Raw genomic sequence first — 21488 nt, forward strand, 5'->3', positions numbered from 1 at the left:
TCGAGGTATTCAACGGGCACGTTAGACAAATCCACTGCCTCCTCTAGAAACACAGAATCAGACACAGACGAACAAGCAGACACTAAACAGGACTCAAGACATTTGTTACTCCACATGGATATAGAGTTATGACCCCAGTCAACTCTGGGGTTGTGTTGGGTGAGCCAAGGGTGGCCGAGAACTAATGGTGCAAGGGGTGAGTCCATGAGTAGAAATGATAGTGTCTCAGTGTGATTGCCAGAAGTGATGAGTGTGATAGGTTCAGTGGTGTGAGAAATGTTGGGTAGTTCTTGACCATTGAGAGCGTTGACGGATATCTTGTGCGTGAGTGAGGTGATAGGAATCTGGAGTTTGTGAGCGAACTTGAAGTCCATGAAATTACCCTCTGCTCCTGAGTCCAGTAAGGCTTGGGTGTCGTGCGTGTGGTTGGCCCATCTTAGTCTTACCGGGAGGAGAGTAGATGATGAGGTCTTCTCTGTGGTGACACCACCCGATAGTAGCCTCATGCTTACTACCGGGCCTAATCTTTTACCGGGCAGGAGTGGATAAAGTGGCCCGCTCTACCACAGTAGAGACAGAGTCCTTGGGATCTCCGCCTCTCCCTCTCTTCCCGGGAGAGGCGAGCTCTCCCAGCTGCATGGGTTCGTGAGCGGAGGCTGAACTGGCCGTGTTCCCGCCGCTGGCATGCCAGCCCTCCGAGTCGTTATACGGTCTGTTAGGGCATGCTCGGCGGCCAACACGACTCAGACGAGCGTCGACCCTCAAGGCTAGTTCCACTAGTCCATTTAAACTCCTGGGAAGGTCCAGAACATAAATCTCCTTCTGGATCCGGTCCTCCAGCCCATGCAGGAACATGTCCCACTGCGCCTCCTCGTTCCACTGACACTCTGCGGCCAGAGTGCGGAATTGGATGGAGTATTCCGATACTGAACGGTCTCCTTGGCGAAGGTCAGCGAGTAGTCTGGCCGCCTCCCTACCCGCCACGGCCCGATCGAAGACCCTTCTCATCTCCTCGGAGAGTGTCTGGAAAGAGGTGCAGCATGGGTCCTGGTTCGCCCACACCGCCGTTCCCCAAAGAGCCGCTTTTCCTGATAGCAGTGTGAGTACGAATGCTACCTTAGACTGTTCACGGTTGAAGGTCCGTGGCTGCAACGAGAAATGCATGGAACATCTCGTAAGAAAAGCTCTGCAATAGTCAGGATCACCTGAATAACACTCTGGTGTCGGTAGCCGTGGCTCTAGCTGGGAATCCGGCTCTGGCGGGGCGGGTTGAACTGCCGGTGTAGGTGGCGCAGCGAGACCCCTCAGATGTTGTAATTGTTGGGTCAGCTGGGATACCTGCGTCGCAATGGCTTGTACTTCCCGACCTGTGCTGGAGATGTTCTCCTCTTGTTGATCCATTCTCGTGATACTATGAGAAATGAATTCGGTCAGACTCGTTGAACTCGCTGCATCCATGGTCTGGTCAGATCGTTCTGTAACAATACAGAGGCGGATGCAAGATGCAAGCAACGATGGTTTAATGAATACAGGTTACAGCAGCAACAGGACAGACAGACTGTACTCAGACGGAATCCGACCCAGGGACTAGGGCGCATCCTCCTATGTGAGCGTGCTGAGAAACCCAGGGGAGAGTGTCCGGATGGGTAGGAAGGAGCACAGCAGATAATCCACACAAGGGCGGCGAGAGATGAGCACGGACACACGACACAACCTCAGGGAAGTAACAACGATCTGACAACAAGAAACACTGGTTACAGAACATATAAAGGGAAGATAAGTGATTCCAGCTGGCGCAGACAATCAGGCCGAGATTGGGAACCACGCCCACACAAACACGGGAGAGAGAGAGAGAGAGAGAGAGAGAGAAAAGGAAAAGGAGGCAGTGGATTCATGAACCGTGACATATATAAAGTGGTATTGTTTAAAGTGACTAGTGATACATTTATTACATCAAATTTTTAATGATTAAAGTGGCTAGAGATTTGAGTCAGTATGTTGGCAGCAGCCACTCAATGTTAATGGTGGCTGTTTAACAGTCTGATGGCCTTGAGATGGAAGCTGTTTTTCAGTCTCTCGGTTCCTGCTTTGATGCACCTGTACTGACCTCGCCTTCTGGATGATAGCGGGGTGAACAGGCAGTGGCTCGGGTGGTTGTTGTCCTTGATGATCTTTTTGGCCTTCCTGTGACATCGGGTGGTGTAGGTGTCCTGGAGGGCAGATAGTTTGCCCCCGGTGATGCGTTGTGCAGACCTTTCTACCCTCTGGAGAGCCTTACGGTTGTGGGCGGAGCAGATGCCGTACCAGGCGGTGATACAGCCCGACAAGATGCTCTCAATTGTGCATCTGTAAAAGTTTGTGAGTGTTTTCGGTGACAAGCCAAATTTCTTCAGCCTCCTAAGGTTGAAGAGGCGCTGTTGCGCCTTCTTCACCACGCTGTCTGTGTGGGTTGACCATTTCACTTTGTCTGTGATGTGTACGCTGAGGAACTTAAAACTTTCCACCTTCTCCACTACTGTCCTGTCGATGTGGATAGGGGGGTGCTCCCTTTGCTGTTTCCTGAAGTCCACGATCATCTCCTTTGTTTTGTTGACTCTCTCTCTTTTTTTTGTTGACTCTCTCTCTCTCTCTCTTAAACTCTTGAACACACTGCACGTGGACATGCAAATACACATTTATGAAAACATACATACACATGCACGTACACACATTATTACGTGATTACTTAAGTTTACAAAAATCTTTAGTCAATTAAACACACACATACAAGGCACAAACACACACACACACCCTGACACAACCACCCCCACCATCCCCTAACCCCCTCTCGCCCTTCCTCCCCCTCTCTCTATCTCTGCAGTGGGAAGAGATCAGTGTGATGGATGAGAGGAACACTCCCATGCGTACCTACCAAGTGTGTAACGTGATGGAGGCCAGTCAGAATAACTGGCTGAGGACGCGACACATCGCCCGCGACGGAGCCCAGCGTGTCTACATCGAGATCAAGTTCACCCTCCGAGACTGTAACAGCCTGCCTGGAGTACCTGGCACCTGCAAAGAGGTCCGTCTGTTCATTGTTTACATTACTCTGTCCTGCCATGTCGTCAATGTTCTGCTTATTGTTTACATTACTCTGTCCTGCCATGTTGTTAATGTTCTGCTCATTGTTTACATTACTCTGTCCTGCCATGTCGTTAATGTTCTGCTTATTGTTTACATTACTCTGTCCTGTCATGTCGTTAATGTTCTGCTTATTGTTTACATTACTCTGTCCTGCCATGTCGTCAATGTTCTGCTTATTGTTTACATTACTCTGTCCTGCCATGTCGTCAATGTTCTGCTTATTGTTTACATTACTCTGTCCTGCCATGTCGTTAATGTTCTGCTTATTGTTTACATTACTCTGTCCTGCCATGTCATCAATGTTCTGCTTATTGTTTACATTACTCTGTCCTGCCATGTCGTCAATGTTCTGCTTATTGTTTACATTACTCTGCCCTGCCATGTCGTTAATGTTCTGCTTATTGTTTACATTACTCTGTCCTGCCATGTCGTTAATGTTCTGCTTATTGTTTACATTACTCTGTCCTGCCATGTCGTCAATGTTCTGCTTATTGTTTACATTACTCTGCCCTGCCATGTCGTTAATGTTCTGCTTATTGTTTACATTACTCTGCCCTGCCATGTCGTTAATGTTCTGCTTATTGTTTACATTACTCTGCCCTGCCATGTCGTTAATGTTCTGCTTATTGTTTACATTACTCTGTCCTGCCATGTCGTTAATGTTCTGCTTATTGTTTACATTACTCTGTCCTGCCATGTCGTTAATGTTCTGCTTATTGTTTACATTACTCTGTCCTGCCATGTCGTCAATGTTCTGCTTATTGTTTAAATTACTCTGTCCTGTCATGTCGGCAATGTTCTGCTTATTGTTTACATTACTCTGTCCTGCCATGTCGTCAATGTTCTGCTTATTGTTTACATTACTCTGTCCTGCCATGTCGTTAATGTTCTGCTTATTGTTTACATTACTCTGTCCTGCCATGTCGTCAATGTTCTGCTTATTGTTTACATTACTCTGTCCTGCCATGTCGTCAATGTTCTGCTTATTGTTTACATTACTCTGTCCTGCCATGTCGTTAATGTTCTGCTTATTGTTTACATTACTCTGTCCTGCCATGTCATCAATGTTCTGCTTATTGTTTACATTACTCTGTCCTGCCATGTCGTCAATGTTCTGCTTATTGTTTACATTACTCTGCCCTGCCATGTCGTTAATGTTCTGCTTATTGTTTACATTACTCTGTCCTGCCATGTCGTTAATGTTCTGCTTATTGTTTACATTACTCTGTCCTGCCATGTCGTCAATGTTCTGCTTATTGTTTACATTACTCTGCCCTGCCATGTCGTTAATGTTCTGCTTATTGTTTACATTACTCTGCCCTGCCATGTTGTTAATGTTCTGCTTATTGTTTACATTACTCTGCCCTGCCATGTCGTTAATGTTCTGCTTATTGTTTACATTACTCTGTCCTGCCATGTCGTTAATGTTCTGCTTATTGTTTACATTACTCTGCCCTGCCATGTCGTTAATGTTCTGCTTATTGTTTACATTACTCTGCCCTGCCATGTCGTTAATGTTCTGTTTATTGTTTACATTACTCTGTCCTGCCATGTCGTTAATGTTCTGCTTATTGTTTACATTACTCTGTCCTGCCATGTCGTTAATGTTCTGCTTATTGTTTACATTACTCTGTCCTGCCATGTCGTCAATGTTCTGCTTATTGTTTAAATTACTCTGTCCTGTCATGTCGGCAATGTTCTGCTTATTGTTTACATTACTCTGTCCTGCCATGTCGTCAATGTTCTGCTTATTGTTTACATTACTCTGTCCTGCCATGTCGTTAATGTTCTGCTTATTGTTTACATTACTCTGTCCTGCCATGTCGTCAATGTTCTGCTTATTGTTTACATTACTCTGTCCTGCCATGTCGGCAATGTTCTGCTTATTGTTTACATTACTCTATCCTGCCATGTCGTCAATGTTCTTCTTATTGTTTACATTACTCTGTCCTGCCATGTCGTTAATGTTCTGCTCATTGTTTACATTACTCTGTCCTGCCATGTCGTCAATGTTCTGCTCATTGTTTACATTACTCTGTCCTGCCATGTCGTTAATGTTCTGCTTATTGTTTACATTACTCTGTCCTGCCATGTCGTTAATGTTCTGCTTATTGTTTACATTACTCTGTCCTGCCATGTCGTCAATGTTCTGCTTATTGTTTACATTACTCTGTCCTGCCATGTCGTTAATGTTCTGCTTATTGTTTACATTACTCTGTCCTGCCATGTCGTTAATGTTCTGCTTATTGTTTACATTACTCTGTCCTGCCATGTCGGCAATGTTCTGCTTATTGTTTACATTACTCTATCCTGCCATGTCGTCAATGTTCTTCTTATTGTTTACATTACTCTGTCCTGCCATGTCGTTAATGTTCTGCTTATTGTTTACATTACTCTGTCCTGCCATGTCGTCAATGTTCTGCTTATTGTTTACATTACTCTGTCCTGCCATGTCGGCAATGTTCTGCTTATTGTTTACATTACTCTATCCTGCCATGTCGTCAATGTTCTTCTTATTGTTTACATTACTCTGTCCTGCCATGTCGTTAATGTTCTGCTTATTGTTTACATTACTCTGTCCTGCCATGTCGTCAATGTTCTGCTTATTGTTTACATTACTCTGTCCTGCCATGTCGTCAATGTTCTGCTTATTGTTTACATTACTCTGTCCTGCCATGTCGTTAATGTTCTGCTTATTGTTTACATTACTCTGTCCTGCCATGTCGTTAATGTTCTGCTTATTGTTTACATTACTCTGTCCTGCCATGTCGTCAATGTTCTGCTTATTGTTTACATTACTCTGTCCTGCCATGTCGTTAATGTTCTGCTTATTGTTTACATTACTCTGTCCTGCCATGTCGTTAACGTTCTGCTTATTGTTTACATTACTCTGTCCTGCCATGTCGTTAACGTTCTGCTCATTGTTTACATTACTCTGTCCTGCCATGTCGTCAATGTTCTGCTTATTGTTTACATTACTCTGTCCTCCCATGTCGTTAATGTTCTGCTTATTGTTTACATTACTCTGTCCTGTCATGTCGTTAATGTTCTGCTTATTGTTTACATTACTCTGTCCTGCCATGTCATCAATGTTCTGCTTATTGTTTACATTACTCTGTCCTGCCATGTCGTCAATGTTCTGCTTATTGTTTACATTACTCTGTCCTGCCATGTCGTCAATGTTCTGCTTATTGTTTACATTACTCTGTCCTGTCATGTCGGCAATGTTCTGCTTATTGTTTACATTACTCTGTCCTGCCATGTCGTCAATGTTCTGCTTATTGTTTACATTACTCTGTCCTGCCATGTCGTTAATGTTCTGCTTATTGTTTACATTACTCTGTCCTGCCATGTCGTCAATGTTCTGCTTATTGTTTACATTACTCTGTCCTGCCATGTCGTCAATGTTCTGCTTATTGTTTACATTACTCTGTCCTGCCATGTCGTTAATGTTCTGCTTATTGTTTACATTACTCTGTCCTGCCATGTCATCAATGTTCTGCTTATTGTTTACATTACTCTGTCCTGCCATGTCGTCAATGTTCTGCTTATTGTTTACATTACTCTGCCCTGCCATGTCGTTAATGTTCTGCTTATTGTTTACATTACTCTGTCCTGCCATGTCGTTAATGTTCTGCTTATTGTTTACATTACTCTGTCCTGCCATGTCGTCAATGTTCTGCTTATTGTTTACATTACTCTGCCCTGCCATGTCGTTAATGTTCTGCTTATTGTTTACATTACTCTGCCCTGCCATGTTGTTAATGTTCTGCTTATTGTTTACATTACTCTGCCCTGCCATGTCGTTAATGTTCTGCTTATTGTTTACATTACTCTGTCCTGCCATGTCGTTAATGTTCTGCTTATTGTTTACATTACTCTGCCCTGCCATGTCGTTAATGTTCTGCTTATTGTTTACATTACTCTGCCCTGCCATGTCGTTAATGTTCTGCTTATTGTTTACATTACTCTGTCCTGCCATGTCGTTAATGTTCTGCTTATTGTTTACATTACTCTGTCCTGCCATGTCGTCAATGTTCTGCTTATTGTTTAAATTACTCTGTCCTGTCATGTCGGCAATGTTCTGCTTATTGTTTACATTACTCTGTCCTGCCATGTCGTCAATGTTCTGCTTATTGTTTACATTACTCTGTCCTGCCATGTCGTTAATGTTCTGCTTATTGTTTACATTACTCTGTCCTGCCATGTCGTCAATGTTCTGCTTATTGTTTACATTACTCTGTCCTGCCATGTCGGCAATGTTCTGCTTATTGTTTACATTACTCTATCCTGCCATGTCGTCAATGTTCTTCTTATTGTTTACATTACTCTGTCCTGCCATGTCGTTAATGTTCTGCTCATTGTTTACATTACTCTGTCCTGCCATGTCGTCAATGTTCTGCTCATTGTTTACATTACTCTGTCCTGCCATGTCGTTAATGTTCTGCTTATTGTTTACATTACTCTGTCCTGCCATGTCGTTAATGTTCTGCTTATTGTTTACATTACTCTGTCCTGCCATGTCGTCAATGTTCTGCTTATTGTTTACATTACTCTGTCCTGCCATGTCGTTAATGTTCTGCTTATTGTTTACATTACTCTGTCCTGCCATGTCGTTAATGTTCTGCTTATTGTTTACATTACTCTGTCCTGCCATGTCGGCAATGTTCTGCTTATTGTTTACATTACTCTATCCTGCCATGTCGTCAATGTTCTTCTTATTGTTTACATTACTCTGTCCTGCCATGTCGTTAATGTTCTGCTTATTGTTTACATTACTCTGTCCTGCCATGTCGTCAATGTTCTGCTTATTGTTTACATTACTCTGTCCTGCCATGTCGGCAATGTTCTGCTTATTGTTTACATTACTCTATCCTGCCATGTCGTCAATGTTCTTCTTATTGTTTACATTACTCTGTCCTGCCATGTCGTTAATGTTCTGCTTATTGTTTACATTACTCTGTCCTGCCATGTCGTCAATGTTCTGCTTATTGTTTACATTACTCTGTCCTGCCATGTCGTCAATGTTCTGCTTATTGTTTACATTACTCTGTCCTGCCATGTCGTTAATGTTCTGCTTATTGTTTACATTACTCTGTCCTGCCATGTCGTTAATGTTCTGCTTATTGTTTACATTACTCTGTCCTGCCATGTCGTCAATGTTCTGCTTATTGTTTACATTACTCTGTCCTGCCATGTCGTTAATGTTCTGCTTATTGTTTACATTACTCTGTCCTGCCATGTCGTTAACGTTCTGCTTATTGTTTACATTACTCTGTCCTGCCATGTCGTTAACGTTCTGCTCATTGTTTACATTACTCTGTCCTGCCATGTCGTCAATGTTCTGCTTATTGTTTACATTACTCTGTCCTCCCATGTCGTTAATGTTCTGCTTATTGTTTACATTACTCTGTCCTGTCATGTCGTTAATGTTCTGCTTATTGTTTACATTACTCTGTCCTGCCATGTCATCAATGTTCTGCTTATTGTTTACATTACTCTGTCCTGCCATGTCGTCAATGTTCTGCTTATTGTTTACATTACTCTGTCCTGCCATGTCGTCAATGTTCTGCTTATTGTTTACATTACTCTGTCCTGCCATGTCGTCAATGTTCTGCTTATTGTTTACATTACTCTGTCCTGCCATGTCGTCAATGTTCTGCTTATTGTTTACATTACTCTGTCCTGCCATGTCGTCAATGTTCTGCTTATTGTTTACATTACTCTGTCCTGCCATGTCGTCAATGTTCTGCTTATTGTTTACATTACTCTGTCCTGCCATGTCGTTAATGTTCTGCTTATTGTTTACATTACTCTGCCCTGCCATGTCGTTAATGTTCTGCTTATTGTTTACATTACTCTGCCCTGCCATGTCGTTAATGTTCTGCTTATTGTTTACATTACTCTGTCCTGCCATGTCGTTAATGTTCTGCTTATTGTTTACATTACTCTGTCCTGCCATGTCGTTAATGTTCTGCTTATTGTTTACATTACTCTGTCCTGCCATGTCGTCAATGTTCTGCTTATTGTTTAAATTACTCTGTCCTGTCATGTCGGCAATGTTCTGCTTATTGTTTACATTACTCTGTCCTGCCATGTCGTCAATGTTCTGCTTATTGTTTACATTACTTTGTCCTGCCATGTCGTTAATGTTCTGCTTATTGTTTACATTACTCTGTCCTGCCATGTCGTCAATGTTCTGCTTATTGTTTACATTACTCTGTCCTGCCATGTCGGCAATGTTCTGCTTATTGTTTACATTACTCTATCCTGCCATGTCGTCAATGTTCTTCTTATTGTTTACATTACTCTGTCCTGCCATGTCGTTAATGTTCTGCTCATTGTTTACATTACTCTGTCCTGCCATGTCGTCAATGTTCTGCTCATTGTTTACATTACTCTGTCCTGCCATGTCGTTAATGTTCTGCTTATTGTTTACATTACTCTGTCCTGCCATGTCGTTAATGTTCTGCTTATTGTTTACATTACTCTGTCCTGCCATGTCGTCAATGTTCTGCTTATTGTTTACATTACTCTGTCCTGCCATGTCGTTAATGTTCTGCTTATTGTTTACATTACTCTGTCCTGCCATGTCGTTAATGTTCTGCTTATTGTTTACATTACTCTGTCCTGCCATGTCGGCAATGTTCTGCTTATTGTTTACATTACTCTATCCTGCCATGTCGTCAATGTTCTTCTTATTGTTTACATTACTCTGTCCTGCCATGTCGTTAATGTTCTGCTTATTGTTTACATTACTCTGTCCTGCCATGTCGTCAATGTTCTGCTTATTGTTTACATTACTCTGTCCTGCCATGTCGGCAATGTTCTGCTTATTGTTTACATTACTCTATCCTGCCATGTCGTCAATGTTCTTCTTATTGTTTACATTACTCTGTCCTGCCATGTCGTTAATGTTCTGCTTATTGTTTACATTACTCTGTCCTGCCATGTCGTCAATGTTCTGCTTATTGTTTACATTACTCTGTCCTGCCATGTCGTTAATGTTCTGCTTATTGTTTACATTACTCTGTCCTGCCATGTCGTTAATGTTCTGCTTATTGTTTACATTACTCTGTCCTGCCATGTCGTCAATGTTCTGCTTATTGTTTACATTACTCTGTCCTGCCATGTCGTTAATGTTCTGCTTATTGTTTACATTACTCTGTCCTGCCATGTCGTTAACGTTCTGCTTATTGTTTACATTACTCTGTCCTGCCATGTCGTTAACGTTCTGCTCATTGTTTACATTACTCTGTCCTGCCATGTCGTCAATGTTCTGCTTATTGTTTACATTACTCTGTCCTCCCATGTCGTTAATGTTCTGCTTATTGTTTACATTACTCTGTCCTGTCATGTCGTTAATGTTCTGCTTATTGTTTACATTACTCTGTCCTGCCATGTCATCAATGTTCTGCTTATTGTTTACATTACTCTGTCCTGCCATGTCGTCAATGTTCTGCTTATTGTTTACATTACTCTGTCCTGCCATGTCGTCAATGTTCTGCTTATTGTTTACATTACTCTGTCCTGCCATGTCGTCAATGTTCTGCTTATTGTTTACATTACTCTGTCCTGCCATGTCGTCAATGTTCTGCTTATTGTTTACATTACTCTGTCCTGCCATGTCGTCAATGTTCTGCTTATTGTTTACATTACTCTGTCCTGCCATGTCGTCAATGTTCTGCTTATTGTTTACATTACTCTGTCCTGCCATGTCGTTAATGTTCTGCTTATTGTTTACATTACTCTGCCCTGCCATGTCGTCAATGTTCTGCTTATTGTTTACATTACTCTGTCCTGCCATGTCGTCAATGTTCTGCTTATTGTTTACATTACTCTGTCCTGCCATGTCGTCAATGTTCTGCTTATTGTTTACATTACTCTGTCCTGCCATGTCGTCAATGTTCTGCTTATTGTTTACATTACTCTGTCCTGCCATGTCGGCAATGTTCTGATTATTGTTTACATTACTCTGTCCTGCCATGTCGTTAATGTTCTGCTTATTGTTTACATTACTCTGTCCTGCCATGTCGTCAATGTTCTGCTTATTGTTTACATTACTCTGTCCTGCCATGTCGTCAATGTTCTGCTTATTGTTTACATTACTCTGTCCTGCCATGTCGTTAATGTTCTGCTTATTGTTTACATTACTCTGTCCTGCCATGTCGGCAATGTTCTGCTTATTGTTTACATTACTCTGTCCTGCCATGTCGGCAATGTTCTGCTTATTGTTTACATTACTCTGTCCTGCCATGTCGTCAATGTTCTGCTTATTGTTTACATTACTCTGTCCTGCCATGTCGTCAATGTTCTGCTTATTGTTTACATTACTCTGTCCTGCCATGTCGTCAATGTTCTGCTTATTGTTTACATTACTCTGTCCTGCCATGTCGTCAATGTTCTGCTTATTGTTTACATTACTCTGTCCTGCCATGTCGTCAATGTTCTGCTTATTGTTTACATTACTCTGTCCTGCCATGTCGTCAATGTTCTGCTTATTGTTTACATTACTCTGCCCTGCCATGTCGTCAATGTTCTGCTTATTGTTTACAGTACTCTGTCCTGTCATGTCGGCAATGTTCTGCTTATTGTTTACATTACTCTGTCCTGCCATGTCGTCAATGTTCTGCTTATTGTTTACATTACTCTGTCCTGCCATGTCGTCAATGTTCTGCTTATTGTTTACATTACTCTGTCCTGCCATGTCGTTAATGTTCTGCTTATTGTTTACATTACTCTGTCCTGTCATGTCGTTAATGTTCTGCTTATTGTTTACATTACTCTGTCCTGCCATGTCGTCAATGTTCTGCTTATTGTTTACATTACTCTGTCCTGCCATGTCGTCAATGTTCTGCTTATTGTTTACATTACTCTGTCCTGCCATGTCGTCAATGTTCTGCTTATTGTTTACATTATTCTGTCCTGCCATGTCGTCAATGTTCTGCTTATTGTTTACATTACTCTGTCCTGCCATGTCGTCAATGTTCTGCTTATTGTTTACATTACTCTGTCCTGCCATGTCGTTAATGTTCTGCTTATTGTTTACATTACTCTGTCCTGCCATGTCGGCAATGTTCTGCTTATTGTTTACATTACTCTGTCCTGCCATGTCGTTAATGTTCTGCTTATTGTTTACATTACTCTGTCCTGCCATGTCGTCAATGTTCTGCTTATTGTTTACATTACTCTGTCCTGCCATGTCGTTAATGTTCTGCTTATTGTTTACATTACTCTGTCCTGCCATGTCGTCAATGTTCTGCTTATTGTTTACATTACTCTGTCCTGCCATGTCGGCAATGTTCTGCTTATTGTTTACATTACTCTATCCTGCCATGTCGTCAATGTTCTTCTTATTGTTTACATTACTCTGTCCTGCCATGTCGTTAATGTTCTGCTTATTGTTTACATTACTCTGTCCTGCCATGTCGTCAATGTTCTGCTTATTGTTTACATTACTCTGTCCTGCCATGTCGGCAATGTTCTGCTTATTGTTTACATTACTCTATCCTGCCATGTCGTCAATGTTCTTCTTATTGTTTACATTACTCTGTCCTGCCATGTCGTTAATGTTCTGCTTATTGTTTACATTACTCTGTCCTGCCATGTCGTCAATGTTCTGCTTATTGTTTACATTACTCTGTCCTGCCATGTCGTTAATGTTCTGCTTATTGTTTACATTACTCTGTCCTGCCATGTCGGCAATGTTCTGCTTATTGTTTACATTACTCTGTCCTGCAATGTCGTCAATGTTCTTCTTATTGTTTACATTACTCTGTCCTGCCATGTTGGCAATGTTCTGCTTATTGTTTACATTACTCTGTCCTGCCATGTCGTCAATGTTCTGCTTATTGTTTACATTACTCTGTCCTGCCATGTCGTCAATGTTCTGCTTATTGTTTACATTAATCTGCCCTGCCATGTCGTCAATGTTCTGCTTATTGTTTACATTACTCTGTCCTGTCATGTCGGCAATGTTCTGCTTATTGTTTACATTACTCTGTCCTGCCATGTCGTCAATGTTCTGCTTATTGTTTACATTACTCTGTCCTGCCATGTCGTCAATGTTCTGCTTATTGTTTACATTACTCTGTCCTGCCATGTCGTCAATGTTCTGCTTATTGTTTACATTACTCTGTCCTGCCATGTCGTCAATGTTCTGCTTATTGTTTACATTACTCTGTCCTGCCATGTCGTTAATGTTCTGCTTATTGTTTACATTACTCTATCCTGCCATGTCGTCAATGTTCTTCTTATTGTTTACATTACTCTGTCCTGCCATGTCGTTAATGTTCTGCTTATTGTTTACATTACTCTGTCCTGCCATGTCGTCAATGTTCTGCTTATTGTTTACATTACTCTGTCCTGCCATGTCGGCAATGTTCTGCTTATTGTTTACATTACTCTATCCTGCCATGTCGTCAATGTTCTTCTTATTGTTTACATTACTCTGTCCTGCCATGTCGTTAATGTTCTGCTTATTGTTTACATTACTCTGTCCTGCCATGTCGTCAATGTTCTGCTTATTGTTTACATTACTCTGTCCTGCCATGTCGTTAATGTTCTGCTTATTGTTTACATTACTCTGTCCTGCCATGTCGGCAATGTTCTGCTTATTGTTTACATTACTCTGTCCTGCAATGTCGTCAATGTTCTTCTTATTGTTTACATTACTCTGTCCTGCCATGTTGGCAATGTTCTGCTTATTGTTTACATTACTCTGTCCTGCCATGTCGTCAATGTTCTGCTTATTGTTTACATTACTCTGTCCTGCCATGTCGTCAATGTTCTGCTTATTGTTTACATTACTCTGCCCTGCCATGTCGTCAATGTTCTGCTTATTGTTTACATTACTCTGTCCTGTCATGTCGGCAATGTTCTGCTTATTGTTTACATTACTCTGTCCTGCCATGTCGTCAATGTTCTGCTTATTGTTTACATTACTCTGTCCTGCCATGTCGTCAATGTTCTGCTTATTGTTTACATTACTCTGTCCTGCCATGTCGTCAATGTTCTGCTTATTGTTTACATTACTCTGTCCTGCCATGTCGTCAATGTTCTGCTTATTGTTTACATTACTCTGTCCTGCCATGTCGTTAATGTTCTGCTTATTGTTTACATTACTCTGTCCTGCCATGTCGTCAATGTTCTGCTTATTGTTTACATTACTCTGTCCTGCCATGTCGTTAATGTTCTGCTTATTGTTTACATTACTCTGTCCTGCCATGTCGTCAATGTTCTGCTTATTGTTTACATTACTCTGTCCTGCCATGTCGGCAATGTTCTGCTTATTGTTTACATTACTCTATCCTGCCATGTCGTCAATGTTCTTCTTATTGTTTACATTACTCTGTCCTGCCATGTCGTTAATGTTCTGCTTATTGTTTACATTACTCTGTCCTGCCATGTCGTCAATGTTCTGCTTATTGTTTACATTCCTCTGTCCTGCCATGTCGGCAATGTTCTGCTTATTGTTTACATTACTCTATCCTGCCATGTCGTCAATGTTCTTCTTATTGTTTACATTACTCTGTCCTGCCATGTCGTTAATGTTCTGCTTATTGTTTACATTACTCTGTCCTGCCATGTCGTCAATGTTCTGCTTATTGTTTACATTACTCTGTCCTGCCATGTCGTTAATGTTCTGCTTATTGTTTACATTACTCTGTCCTGCCATGTCGGCAATGTTCTGCTTATTGTTTACATTACTCTGTCCTGCAATGTCGTCAATGTTCTTCTTATTGTTTACATTACTCTGTCCTGCCATGTCGTTAATGTTCTGCTTATTGTTTACATTACTCTGTCCTGCCATGTCGTCAATGTTCTGCTTATTGTTTACATTACTCTGTCCTGCCATGTCGGCAATGTTCTGCTTATTGTTTACATTACTCTATCCTGCCATGTCGTCATTGTTCTTCTTATTGTTTACATTACTCTGTCCTGCCATGTCGTTAATGTTCTGCTTATTGTTTACATTACTCTGCCCTGCCATGTCGTCAATGTTCTGCTTATTGTTTACATTACTCTGTCCTGCCATGTCGTCAATGTTCTGCTTATTGTTTACATTACTCTGTCCTGCCATGTCGTCAATGTTCTGCTTATTGTTTACATTACTCTGTCCTGCCATGTCGTCAATGTTCTGCTTATTGTTTACATTACTCTGTCCTGCCATGTCGTCAATGTTCTGCTTATTGTTTACATTACTCTGTCCTGCCATGTCGTTAATGTTCTGCTTATTGTTTACATTACTCTGTCCTGCCATGTCGTTAATGTTCTGCTTATTGTTTACATTACTCTGCCCTGCCATGTCGTCAATGTTCTGCTTATTGTTTACATTACTCTGTCCTGTCATGTCGGCAATGTTCTGCTTATTGTTTACATTACTCTGTCCTGCCATGTCGTCAATGTTCTGCTTATTGTTTACATTACTCTGTCCTGCCATGTCGTCAATGTTCTGCTTATTGTTTACATTACTCTGTCCTGCCATGTCGTCAATGTTCTGCTTATTGTTTACATTACTCTGTCCTGTCATGTCGGCAATGTTCTGCTTATTGTTTACATTACTCTGTCCTGCCATGTCGTCAATGTTCTGCTTATTGTTTACATTACTCTGTCCTGCCATGTCGTCAATGTTCTGCTTATTGTTTACATTACTCTGTCCTGCCATGTCGTCAATGTTCTGCTTATTGTTTACATTACTCTGTCCTGCCATGTCGTCAATGTTCTGCTTATTGTTTACATTACTCTGTCCTGCCATGTCGTTAATGTTCTGCTTATTGTTTACATTACTCTGTCCTGCCATGTCGGCAATGTTCTGCTTATTGTTTACATTACTCTGTCCTGCCATGTCGTTAATGTTCTGCTTATTGTTTACATTACTCTGTCCTGCCATGTCGTCAATGTTCTGCTTATTGTTTACATTACTCTGTCCTGCCATGTCGTTAATGTTCTGCTTATTGTTTACATTACTCTGTCCTGCCATGTCGTCAATGTTCTGCTTATTGTTTACATTACTCTGTCCTGCCATGTCGTTAACGTTCTGCTCATTGTTTACATTACTCTGTCCTGCCATGTCGTCAATGTTCTGCTTATTGTTTACATTACTCTGTCCTGCCATGTCGTTAATGTTCTGCTTATTGTTTACATTACTCTGTCCTGTCATGTCGTTAATGTTCTGCTTATTGTTTACATTACTCTGTCCTGCCATGTCGTCAATGTTCTGCTTATTGTTTACATTACTCTGTCCTGCCATGTCGTCAATGTTCTGCTTATTGTTTACATTACTCTGTCCTGCCATGTCGTCAATGTTCTGCTTATTGTTTACATTACTCTGTCCTGCCATGTCGTCAATGTTCTGCTTATTGTTTACATTACTCTGCCCTGCCATGTCGTCAATGTTCTGCTTATTGTTTACATTACTCTGTCCTGTCATGTCGGCAATGTTCTGCTTATTGTTTACATTACTCTGTCCTGCCATGTCGTCAATGTTCTGCTTATTGTTTACATTACTCTGTCCTGCCATGTCGTCAATGTTCTGCTTATTGTTTACATTATTCTGTCCTGCCATGTCGTCAATGTTCTGCTTATTGTTTACATTACTCTGTCCTGCCATGTCGTCAATGTTCTGCTTATTGTTTACATTACTCTGTCCTGCCATGTCGGCAATGTTCTGCTTATTGTTTACATTACTCTGTCCTGCCATGTCGTTAATGTTCTGCTTATTGTTTACATTACTCTGTCCTGCCATGTCGTTAATGTTCTGCTTATTGTTTACATTACTCTGTCCTGCCATGTCGTTAATGTTCTGCTTATTGTTTACATTACTCTGTCCTGCCATGTCGTCAATGTTCTGCTTATTGTTTACATTACTCTGTCCTGCCATGTCGTCAATGTTCTGCTTATTGTTTACATTACTCTGTCCTGCCATGTCGGCAATGTTCTGCTTATTGTTTACATTACTCTATCCTGCCATGTCGTCAATGTTCTTCTTATTGTTTACATTACTCTGTCCTGCCATGTCGTTAATGTTCTGCTTATTGTTTACATTACTCTGTCCTGCCATGTCGTCAATGTTCTGCTTATTGTTTACATTACTCTGTCCTGCCATGTCGGCAATGTTCTGCTTATTGTTTACATTACTCTATCCTGCCATGTCGTCAATGTTCTTCTTATTGTTTACATTACTCTGTCCTGCCATGTCGTTAATGTTCTGCTTATTGTTTACATTACTCTGTCCTGCCATGTCGTTAATGTTCTGCTTATTGTTTACATTACTCTGTCCTGCCATGTCGTTAATGTTCTGCTTATTGTTTACATTACTCTGTCCTGCCATGTCGGCAATGTTCTGCTTATTGTTTACATTACTCTGTCCTGCAATGTCGTCAATGTTCTTCTTATTGTTTACATTACTCTGTCCTGCCATGTTGGCAATGTTCTGCTTATTGTTTACATTACTCTGTCCTGCCATGTCGTCAATGTTCTGCTTATTGTTTATATTACTCTGTCCTGCCATGTCGTCAATGTTCTGCTTATTGTTTACATTACTCTGCCCTGCCATGTCGTCAATGTTCTGCTTATTGTTTACATTACTCTGTCCTGTCATGTCGGCAATGTTCTGCTTATTGTTTACATTACTCTGTCCTGCCATGTCGTCAATGTTCTGCTTATTGTTTACATTACTCTGTCCTGCCATGTCGTCAATGTTCTGCTTATTGTTTACATTACTCTGTCCTGCCATGTCGTCAATGTTCTGCTTATTGTTTACATTACTCTGTCCTGCCATGTCGTCAATGTTCTGCTTATTGTTTACATTACTCTGTCCTGCCATGTCGTTAATGTTCTGCTTATTGTTTACATTACTCTGTCCTGCCATGTCGTCAATGTTCTGCTTATTGTTTACATTACTCTGTCCTGCCATGTCGTTAATGTTCTGCTTATTGTTTACATTACTCTGTCCTGCCATGTCGTCAATGTTCTGCTTATTGTTTACATTACTCTGTCCTGCCATGTCGGCAATGTTCTGCTTATTGTTTACATTACTCTATCCTGCCATGTCGTCAATGTTCTTCTTATTGTTTACATTACTCTGTCCTGCCATGTCGTTAATGTTCTGCTTATTGTTTACATTACTCTGTCCTGCCATGTCGTCAATGTTCTGCTTATTGTTTACATTACTCTGTCCTGCCATGTCGGCAATGTTCTGCTTATTGTTTACATTACTCTATCCTGCCATGTCGTCAATGTTCTTCTTATTGTTTACATTACTCTGTCCTGCCATGTCGTTAATGTTCTGCTTATTGTTTACATTACTCTGTCCTGCCATGTCGTCAATGTTCTGCTTATTGTTTACATTACTCTGTCCTGCCATGTCGTTAATGTTCTGCTTATTGTTTACATTACTCTGTCCTGCCATGTCGGCAATGTTCTGCTTATTGTTTACATTACTCTGTCCTGCAATGTCGTCAATGTTCTTCTTATTGTTTACATTACTCTGTCCTGCCATGTTGGCAATGTTCTGCTTATTGTTTACATTACTCTGTCCTGCCATGTCGTTAATGTTCTGATTATTGTTTACATTACTCTGTCCTGCCATGTCGTTAATGTTCTGCTTATTGTTTACATTACTCTGTCCTGCCATGTCGTCAATGTTCTGCTTATTGTTTACATTACTCTGTCCTGCCATGTCGGCAATGTTCTGCTTATTGTTTACATTACTCTGTCCTGCCATGTCGTTAATGTTCTTCTTATTGTTTACATTACTCTGTCCTGCCATGTTGGCAATGTTCTTCTTGCTTTATGTTTGATGAAGGTCATGGTTGACCGAAACATCACGTTTTTAATCTTAGCCTAACCAAGGTGTGCTATTTTAAGAGAGTGTCACACGCAAAAGAGGTGATCTTTCTGTTCAAGTGTTTCTCCATAGAATATGCTAAGGCATAACAAAACGTAAATTATTCTTCAAATATAAATGTACATTTTTGTGTTGTTCATTCAGACTTTCAACATGTTCTACTATGAGTCTAACAACGCCAACTTGTGGTTCATCAAGGAGAGTCAGTACATCAAGATAGACACCATCGCTGCTGATGAGAGCTTCACACAGGTAAGTGGAAACACTCTGAATGTAGAGGTTGCCTCTTACCACATATCTAGGATCAGCATACCCTACCCCCAATCCTAACAGGAACTATTAGGAGGATGCCAGAAGATCTGTCTATTGACCTGTGATTACAGGCAATGGACATACAACTTACTACACAGGTGGCAAAAACAGAACTGTGAAATAAAGCCTGACTATATCTTGTTTCTAGGTTGATGAAATAAACAGTGATGGAAAAAGGACCAATTCTCATACTTGACTAAAGTAAAGATACCTTCATAGAAATTGACTCAAGCAAAAGTGAAAGACACCCAGTTCAATAATACTTGAGTAAATATACTTCAAAAGTAAATGTAATTGATAAAATGTACTTAAGTATCAAAAGTAAAAGTATACATCATTTCAAATTCCTTATACCAGATGGCACCACACTCCAACACTTAGACATCATTTACAAACAAAACATTTGTGTTTAGTGAATCTGCCAGATCAGATATTATGGATGACCAGGAATATTCTCTTCATAAGTGCGTGAATTGGACCATTTGTAATTGGACCAAAATGTAACTAAAAGTTGTCAAAGATTTTTTTTTAAATAGTAATGTACGAGATACCAAACAAAACAACTTAATTAGTACTTCAAAGTATTTTTACTTAAGTACTTTACACCACTGGAAATAAATCCTGACTAAATCTTGTTTCTAGGTGGAGGAAATAAACCCTGATTATATCTTGTTTCTAGGTGGAGGAAATAAACCCTGACTAAATCTTGTTTCTAGGTGGAGGAAATAAACCCTGACTAAATCTTGGTTCTAGGTGGAGGAAATAAACCCTGACTAAATCTTGTTTCTAGGTGGAGGAAATCAACCCTGACTAAATCTTGTTTCTAGGTGGAGGAAATAAACCCTGACTAAATCTTGTTTCTAGGTGGAGGAAATAAACCCTGACTAAATCTTGTTTCTAGGTGGAGGAAATAAACCCTGACTATATCTTGTTTCTAGGTGGAGGAAATAAACCCTGACTAAATCTTGTTTCTAGGTGGAGGAAATAAACCCTGACTAAATCTTGTTTCTAGGTGGAGGAAATAAACCCTGACTATATCTTGTTTCTAGGTGGAGGAAATAAACCCTGACTATATCTTGTTACTCTCCCTCTAGGTGGATGTGGGAGATCGTGTGATGAAGCTCAACACAGAGGTCCGTGACATCAGTAACCTGAGTAAGAAGGGGTTTTACCTGGCCTTCCAGGACCTGGGGGCCTGCATCGCTCTGGTCTCTGTCAGGATCTTCTACAAGAAGTGTCCCTTCACCGTGCTCAACCTGGCCCAGTTCCCCGACACCGTCACGGGGGGCGACTCAGCCCTGGTGGAAGTGCGAGGGGTGTGTGTGAACGCCTCCCAGGAGTTTGAGACTCCCAGAATGTACTGTAGCGCGGACGGGAGCTGGCTGGTGCCCATCGGGAGGTGTGTGTGCGAGCCAGGGTACGAGGAGCATAAGGATGGCTGCCAACGTAAGTGGTTCCAATGTGTGTGTGTGTTTATGTGTTTGTGTGTGTGGTGGCTAGTGTTGATGGTGTAGGTCTGGATAAGAAGAACATAATGACCTACCTCAATGTGAATGGGTACGATGTATATAATGTGTATTGGTTTGTGCATGTTCTAGGATTTACTTTACATACACAACCAACGAATAGTGCCACGGCAGTCATTTTGGCTCCAGAAAGCTCACCACACAACAGCCATGAGGTGGGCAGTGAATCTATTAGGAATCAGGTGATTACACTGTACTCTGCCTTGTGGTTGCTTATTGCAGGGGTTCCCAACCTTGATCCTGGGCCCCCTGCTTGCATGTTTTGTTTTTTGCCTTAGCACTACACAGCTGATTAACATAACATGATGATGATTAGTTCGTTATTTGAATCAGCTGTGTAGTGTTAGGGCAAAAATCCTGTGGGTCCTGTTAGATGGGTCTTAGTGCCCTGTGGGTCCTGTTAGATGGGTCCTAGTGCCCTGTGGGTCCTGTTAGATGGGTCCTAGTGCCCTGTGTGTCCTGTTAGATGGGTCCTAGTGCCCTGTGGGTCCTGTTAGATGGGTCTTAGTGCCCTGTGGTTCCTGTTAGATGGGTCCTAGTGCCCTGTGTGTCCTGTTAGATGGGTCCTAGTGCCCTGTGGGTCCTGTTAGATGGGTCCTGTTAGATAGGCCCTAGTGCCCTGTGGGTCCTGTTAGATGGGTCCTAGTGCTCTGTGGGTCCTGTTACATGGGCCTAGT

General features: G+C 41.3%; 1 protein-coding gene across 2 annotated transcripts in view; it reads left to right on the top strand.

Moving 5' to 3' along the window:
• The window catches only part of LOC115114713 (ephrin type-A receptor 3-like), a 229942-nt gene that overhangs the window by 56361 nt on the left and 152093 nt on the right, over positions 1 to 21488 (top strand). For both annotated transcript variants that reach the window (XM_029643184.2, XM_029643185.2), the window contains exons 3-5: positions 2861 to 3061; positions 19118 to 19225; positions 20380 to 20731. In XM_029643184.2, the coding sequence (XP_029499044.2) occupies positions 2861 to 3061; positions 19118 to 19225; positions 20380 to 20731 (661 nt within the window). The remainder of the gene's footprint in view (positions 1 to 2860; positions 3062 to 19117; positions 19226 to 20379; positions 20732 to 21488) is intronic.

Source organism: Oncorhynchus nerka, linkage group LG9b (assembly GCF_034236695.1).
Source record: "Oncorhynchus nerka isolate Pitt River linkage group LG9b, Oner_Uvic_2.0, whole genome shotgun sequence".
NCBI lineage: Eukaryota > Metazoa > Chordata > Actinopteri > Salmoniformes > Salmonidae > Oncorhynchus > Oncorhynchus nerka.